This window comes from Plectropomus leopardus, chromosome 18 (genome assembly GCF_008729295.1).
Source record: "Plectropomus leopardus isolate mb chromosome 18, YSFRI_Pleo_2.0, whole genome shotgun sequence".
NCBI classification, from domain to species: Eukaryota; Metazoa; Chordata; class Actinopteri; order Perciformes; family Serranidae; genus Plectropomus; species Plectropomus leopardus.
Genome location: NC_056480.1, coordinates 24646850 through 24655211, shown reverse-complemented (window position 1 = coordinate 24655211; position 8362 = coordinate 24646850). Strand labels below are relative to the sequence as shown.

At 38.5% G+C, this 8362-nt stretch overlaps 1 protein-coding gene across 1 annotated transcript; it reads left to right on the top strand.

Moving 5' to 3' along the window:
- The first annotated feature begins 4877 nt into the window (after nt 1-4877).
- On the top strand, nt 4878-8362 carry tbxta (T-box transcription factor Ta). Its single transcript, XM_042507099.1, has 8 exons — nt 4878-5062; nt 5361-5625; nt 6012-6146; nt 6228-6289; nt 6378-6439; nt 6738-6911; nt 7020-7143; nt 8104-8362. Exons 1-8 carry the CDS (start codon nt 4878-4880, stop codon nt 8360-8362), a joined length of 1266 nt encoding a protein of 421 aa, XP_042363033.1.

The window sequence follows — 8362 nt, the reverse complement described above, 5'->3', positions numbered from 1 at the left end:
AGAACCACACACAGGTGAGTGAAACAAGACACAGGTGACACATGAGAGGTCATCAGCAAAGGTGGAAACTCAGGAAGTCACAGTGACAACACATTTCAAAATAAAACAGGAACTGGACACAAACGTGTGAACAGAAACTCAGCTGAATACAAGCAACGAGTTGATTTCAATTAAAAATGTAGGAAAGCGACTGCCTTGAAAAAATGCAAGTAAATGTAACTATTCATTTCAGTTTTACTTAATATACAATTGTTAAGTTTACTTAAAATGTAGTTATATTATGTATTTAGTAAATACAGTAAATATTTAAGTTAACATAACAATTAAATATAAAGTAAACTTGAATTCAATTTTGTAGTTATATTTACTGTCCTTTTTCAAGGAAAGTAATAATAATAATATTTTGCATTATTATAATTATTATTATAAAATAAACAAATTATTATAATAATAGAAATTTGAAGAAAAAATAGAAAATAATCAATATATCAATATAATACACGTAAGACAAAAATGCTGAAAGAAAAAAAATAGAAATGTGAATATAAATCACGAACAAAAATGCCAGTAAGAATCCTAGAAGAGATTATTTGTCTTTCACATTTCCATATAACAAATTTTATATGTACTGCACATCACTGATCTGAAAAAAAATCCTATTTTTCCACCAGAATTTAAAAGAAAAAAATATATAAAAAAAAAAGAGAAGTGGCCACACACTAATAACATAAGACAAGTCAAACATACAAAATGCTTAAGTTAAAAAAAAGGGAATAAAAATGATGAACAAAAATGGCAATAAGAATCATACAAGAGATTGTTTGCTTTTCTCATTTTCTTTGTATTAAATAAACTTTGTATTTGTATAATCCATCACTGAGCTGTATGAGCAAATCAGTTTCAACAACTAGGCCATCATTTTCGGCTACATTCACCTCTGAGACTTTCTTATTTTTGGTCTGTTTATGAAGTTACTGGAGTTACTGTTGTCCACTAACCAGTTATGTCATAAGTCATGAAAAAATTACTTTGTGAGTGTTTGTTCGTGTGTGTGTGTGTGTCTGTGTGTGTGTGTGTGTGTGTGTGTGTGTGTGTGTGTGTGTGTGTGTGTGTGTGTGTGTGTGTGTGTGAGTATTTTTTCTTCCCAGGGGCTGACTCATCCGCCTACTTGTGTTTACTTATTTAGGCCGGCGAAGTCCTCTGGAAAATATGCCTCGTTATAACTGTCCCTTTGTGAAGCACCAGACCTCTGCAATATTTCTCACCTAGGTGAGTGTGTGCCGATGCCAGAGCGAGGCCTGCGTCAGTTAACCCTCGGCTCGCCGGGGTGGCAGCTGGAGGCATGTGGAGAAAAGGCTGTGGGAAACCTCAGCTGGATTTCAAGCAAACTTCATATTTCAGAGCAGACGTGTGCTCACCGTGTTGGATCGAGATGTTCCTCCTGCGCCTCAGTTTGGCCTGTCAGTCAAACTGTGAGGATGTTTTCTGTTGTTTTCGGGCCTTTTTTTTCATTCTCACCAGGCAACACCTGACAGCCACAACACACAGATGAGTTCAGCAGTGTTTTGTTGCTGCAGCTACAAAACATCTCAGATTTATCAAACAGGGATGATGAGTGATTCAGTTTTGATTTGAAGTCATGAGGCAGCTTCCTGTCGGGGGTTATGTATGCAGCCACTTTTTAACACTCAGAAATTAAAAAAAAAAAAAAAAAAAACGCAGAGAGGGGGAAGAAGGAAGAGGCTCCTGAATGATACGGGATGGAGAGGTGTGAGAGAGCCCCTTTACATTTACGGCCTCTGTAGAAGGGGAGGAAGTGGTGTAGTAAAGTGGAGTCGCGCTCCAAAGCACTCACTCAATTCCAAGTACATCACAGACAGAATCAGAGGCGACGGGAAGAAAGAGGGCTCACATCTGAAAACGTAAAAACCCTTCTCAGGATCAGTGGGGACAATGAATACTGTAAGTCAGGTGACGGCTGGGAGCCCGCTGATAATATACAGAGGAGGTGGAGGACGTATTCTGAGGGTTTCCTTAGTAAGCTCTTACTGTTTCTACTTCCCTTTAGGTATTTCATGTAAGTAAAATACATCCCCAGTGAGTACTTTGGTACTGAATGGTCAGCAAGAAGCTTTATTGGAGTAGACTTTCTGTAATGTGATTGTTAACCTTTTTAATTATTTTCTTGCTGTAAAATTTCTCCCTCTTTATGTGTCTTTGTCACTCTGTTGTGTGAAGTTATAAATAATAATGATAATAATAATTTAGCTGCAAATGCTGTTCTAATGTTGTGCTTTTAAACAATAAAAAAGATAGTTGTATAAAAAATATATTCCACTCTTTTTTACAGTAACATGAATATTTTGTACGTTTCTGAAGCTTTAAAACACTTGTTGTGCATGTAACTTTGAAATCCAAGATTTAATACACTTTGTCTATCTATCTATCTATCTATCTATCTATCTATCTATCTATCTATCTGCATACTGTTGTCTTGTGCTAAACTTTTACACATTATATCTTTGATGTATGTTTTTAGAAATTTTGGAATATTCGCTGGAATATAAAATAAGTTCTGCTGGCTGAAAAAATGTTATGATCAAACCAGTGACGAGACCACCAGAGTTTAAGGCCAATAAAAATGAATTTAAAGACTGCTGGTAAAATTAAAAATAAATAGCCAAACAATGCCAACAGCTGTCTGTTTTGGCTCAACAGCTGAAAAAAGAATTAGAGATAACTGACATGATGCTCAGGTATGTTCATTTACAAACAAATACTCCAGATGAGACTTTAAACCCTGAAGTTATTAAAATAAAGCAACACCACTGTGTTAAAATACTCCAATATATTTGACATCACAAGGACCAATTCAGAAAATCTGTCATCCCCAGAGAGATAACTCTGTCCAGCACCTGATTTGTGTCTGGAGAAGTTTCTCAGCTTTCTATTCAAGCTAAACTTTACTCTGTTTCTCTCCTGTAGTCAGCTGGAGATTTGCACATCTTATTCCTTCACTTTACCTCACTGCATCCTTAAAACTTCAGAATATTTGCACAGTTATCTAAAGCAGTGGTTCCAAACTGGTTTAGTCACGGGGTTCAAATTTCTTCTTTGTCATAAGTTCGAGGTCTGCACATTAAAAATGACCACATATTTCACAAAATGTAACATGCTGGGTTAAACACATAGAAATAAAACTTTATGCAAGAATAAACAGAAACAGCATTTCAAATAAAAGCTCTCTGCCGGAAACGTATTGTACTTCAAAATAAAGTGTGTTATTTTACAAACTTGTCAGAACCAGAGACCAGAGACCACTGGTCTAATGTATATACCAGTTGTAATTTCTGTATACGTTTTATATTTTAGCAGTCTATTTGTAGTGTAGTACATTCTTTATATTTTGTAGAATGTGGTAAAAGAAGTATTCATACCTTTTGTTTTAGAAGTATTCATAGCTTCCTTTTTTCAACATTTTAACCATACCTTTTTTATTTTATTTTATTTAACTAAAAACAGCAACATAATTCTTTTGACTTATTCAGAAGTATGAGCATCAGATGAACTTAACATATCCAGTGTGATATTCATAATGCAGCAAAATTGGCCTCTTTCAGTGTTATTATATTTATGCATTCACTTAATAGTTTAGCATGCTAATGCTGATGCAGGTTGAAGGACAGCTCACTTTAACTGTATTAGTTAATGCTGTAAAAAATGTATTTTAAATTATAAGCTCATCATAGTTTTTTTTATGCAGTCTTAACCTGCAAAGCATGAAATCTCTTGTATGTCTTTTTTTATGTTTTATTGCATCTTTTTTGAAGTATATTACATCTGTTTCTGCTATAAAAATTATTTTCATTACTAGAATTGTCCAATAAATACATTGTGATTATACATATATATATTTGATCTCTGTCTGATTTTGTGTGTTTTTAAAAGAAAAAAGGCCAATATGCTAACTGTGAATCTTTGTTCTCCGAATAACAATTAATTATTAAAAGTACAATATTTGACTTTTTGTCCTTATATGTATCCTGGTGAATGACATGCAGAGAAACTTTCCTCACAGCTTTTAGTTTAATAAAAGGTTGTATTTGAAGAACAGAAACAGTCTCTGCTGAGCACTCAGCCTCCATCTCACTGAAATATTTAATATGAGAGTCTCGGAGGGAGTCACAGGCCCATTATGTAAATCCGGGCATCACTTGTGGGCCGTCCACACTTTGGCACAACAGGAACACAGAGTCTGCCCTAATGGCCCATACTCAGTAAACACAAGCCCTCTCCCATGTGGATTTGAGACAACAAAAGATTAGCACTATTTGCAAATATACAACTGAGTTCAAAGGCACGGCTCAGTGCGCTCCTTCCCTTCTTTTGTTTGAGCGCGCGGCTTTGAATGTGACGCACATCAGCTGCAACGGACTGTAATAGGTTTTAGTTATAAAGTTATAATACCCCAAAGTTCACTCCAACAGAATTTTCCACAGCCAAGTCATTGTTTGAGCTTCTAAAAAAGCTGGGAAATTAATTTTTTTTGAATGAGGTTTGGTTGCGGGAAGCAAACTTCAATTTTAAAGATAAAAATTGATCTCACAATTTAAAAAAAAATCTCTTAAAACTGTGGCTAAAGGTTCAAGCTGGCGTGTGGGCGGCGTCTGGAGACGTAGAACTCGGTCAGAGAGGCAAAATGTGAGTGCACAGACCACGCCCCGCATCCCCATGAGGTCCCGGGGGGCCCTTAAATGACGAGGCCTCGGGATTTAGAAGGCAGTTATCAGCCGGGCCTTACCTCTGTCAGCGTCTGAACCAGAATCAGTGAGCCCGTGCATTCTTGGAATTTAGCTTCATCAACACTGCTTGGAAATATGACTTCTTCTAACACTGACCAGCGCCTGGAGCATCTCCTGAGCGCCGTGGAGAGCGAGTTCCAGAAGGGCAGCGAGAAGGGAGATGCGTCCGAGCGGGATATTAAACTGACTCTGGATGATGCAGACTTATGGAACAAGTTCAAAGAGTTAACCAATGAGATGATTGTCACCAAAACTGGAAGGTAGGTCAAAAGAAGCAGCAACAGCGGCCTGTGGGGAGGCCGCAGTGGTGGCTTTTGCGCATAGGACGAGGGCATTTTTACGCACGGGGTTTTCCGAGAGAACAATTTAGTTCGCGGATTTAGGGCAAGTACCAAACAGGGTCACACATACACAAGTGCTCTGTCACATGCGTCCTTAGGCCACAGAGGCCTTTAGGTTTTAAAAAAACGTTGATGAAAATTGGTTGTGTGATTGAGCTCAAATAAAACGCTATGTTTCCTAAAATGCACTCACAAACGCCTTCTTGTTGTTTTCCAGGAGGATGTTCCCGGTGCTCCGGGCCAGCGTCAGCGGCCTCGACCCCAACGCCATGTACTCGGTGCTGCTGGATTTCGTGGCCGCGGACAATAACAGATGGAAATACGTGAACGGGGAATGGGTCCCCGGTGGCAAACCGGAGCCTCAGAGCCCCAGCTGCGTCTACATCCACCCGGACTCCCCAAACTTCGGAGCGCACTGGATGAAAGCGCCCGTCTCCTTCAGCAAAGTCAAACTCTCCAATAAACTCAACGGGGGCGGACAGGTGAGGCAGGAGTCACGCGCAAAGAATATCATTAGTAATGGTCATATGATGAACCTTTCAGACAATTTCATACTATTTCCCACAAAGTATTTGATCTTTAAATATTTTTTTGACTTACCACTGACTTATACTCTCAATGTAAAAAAAGGAGTCGCTCACTTTAGGAACTGTTGCATTCCTGCAGCATTTTGATACTTTTTTGATACAAATTAATATGAATTATTAGTATCTAGAGAAAGACACTCAATTAAGGAAACACTGGATTTGTATCATTTTTAAGTTTACCCTTGTTTATCTGAGAGCAGTAATAAAACAGCAGTCCTTGCTTTTATTTTTATAGATAATAGATGATAATAGATTTTTTTTGGGGGGGAATTTCTCCACAGATCATGCTGAATTCTCTGCACAAATACGAGCCGAGGATACACATTGTGAAGGTTGGAGGCATCCAGAAGATGATCAGCAGCCAGTCTTTCCCCGAAACACAGTTCATCGCCGTCACTGCTTACCAGAATGAAGAGGTCAGTTGAGCATGGAGCATGAAATCTAATAAACACTCTAAAATATTGTTTCAAGTCCTAACAGCTGTCATGTCCTCACAGATCACTGCTCTGAAGATAAAGCACAATCCTTTTGCCAAAGCCTTCTTGGATGCCAAAGAAAGGTATATTTCAAAATGTCACATTATTCCTTAAATTGTTCAACAAATGTACTGACAGTTTGATATCTAATCTTATTGTTTTTGTTTGCAGGAGTGACCATAAAGACGTCCCTGATCACAGTGGAGACAGCCAACAGTCTGGCTACTCTCAGCGTGAGTTTCATTTATTTCTGCATATTTTTGAAACGGTATAATGGCGTGTTAAATAATGGCAAAATTATAAGCTTCATGTATTTTCATGTGTTGTGTTTCACTGAAAACATAAAATGATTGTTTTAATGTGAAAAGTTACTTTCTAGGTTTACTTACAATTTGAAGTTGGTTGAATTGGAATTTGTCACTCAAGTTCAAAAAATTTGAAGGCAACCCAGACATTATATTCAAGTTACATCATTTTGTTTCTTTATTTTTTTTAATGAATATGACTTAACCTTATTCTTTAACTCCTCAGTTGGAGGTTGGTTCCTTCCAGGCCAGAGTCCCATCTGCCCCAGCAGCAGCCCTCCTCAGTTCAGCAGCACAGCAGGCCACTCCTCTGGCTCCTACTGCGAGCGTTACTCCAGCCTGAGGAGCCACAGAGCGGCCCCGTACCCCAGCCACTACCCTCACCGCACGTCCAGCACCAGTAAGACCCCACTCAGACAAATCATATATCAAATTCATCATGCTAGGAACCCAAGTAACTTAGAGAACTGACATTAATTTGTGCTCTATAACTCTTTCTTTTTTTTAGATAACTACATGGATAACGCTTCAGGAACTCTGCCCACTCACGACAGCTGGTCTGCTCTTCAGATCCCAAACTCCACCGGCATGGGGACCCTGTCCCATTCCACCAACTCCACATCTAATTCCAGGTAAGCCTCTTACACAAGAAGAAGATGGCTGGCTGCAAAAATTCTTGCTCGTTAACTTTGATTTTTGTGGTTTCACTAGAAAAAGAAACCATTTTAACTTTAAAAAGTTAGTATCCAGGCTGCCTTAAATTTTTAGGTAGATTGAATTTAAAAATATAAGCTGAAATAGTAGAAAATTACCTCAACTTGTCTTCTCAAATTCAGTCCCCTTGAAATATTAAGGTAGCCCGGTCAACTACATTTTTTAATGTTAAAACAAATTGTTGCACAGACAGAATTGATTAGTGTGTTCTTTAGTTAACCCCTTAAAACCTGGACAAATTGGCTTGATTATTTTCAAAAATATTGGAAAAAGGTAATGAACATTTTGAGAAGAAATGAACCAGAAAGTAGGGGAAAAAAAGAAAGAAAAGAAAGAAGAAGAAGAAAATCACCTAAAAATGAAAAAACCTGAACAAACAGGAAAGTAAAAAAATAAATAAATAAAAGCAAGTGAATGATCCAATTAAAAACAAAACTATCTTACAAGTTCTAATAATTCAGTAAAATAATTTTAAATATATACTAGAATTTTAATATATAGTTCTCTGGACATTTTCCCCCAGCTTTTTAAAAACTAATTAGTGCAATTTGTAGAACATTTCTTGCCAAGTTTTTCATTGCTGATTTTCCCATGTTTTTTTCCTTAAAGAAATCAAACCAATTCATTCAGGATTCAAAGATTTAAATACTTGTAAAAGGGGTCCGAATGCAGCACAAGCAAAGTGATGTCGATCCAGTTTTTAAAGGGTCAAACTGATATGGTGTCAATGATGGTGACGTACGAGGTTTTCTGTACCCAGATGACCTCTCTGGCAGTGTCGACAGGGTTTACGTCATCGTCATGGAACCCTCAGTTTTTGAGTGTATATTGCCAAATACAACCACCATAACAACTTTTGTCGTTCCTGTCGCCCACAGTCAGTACCCCAGCCTATGGTCAGTAGCCGGCACCACCCTCACCCCTTCCGGCTCGGCCTCGGGCTCCATACCTGGAGGTTTGACCTCCCAGTTCCTGAGGGGCTCCTCCTACACGGGCCTGACCTCCTCGCTGCCCGTCTCCTCACCATCCTCCATGTACGACCCCAGCCTGAGCGAGGTTGGGGTTGGAGAAGCCCAGTTCGAGAGCTCCATCGCCAGGCTGACCGCATCCTGGGCGCCCGTGGCTCAGAGCTACTGA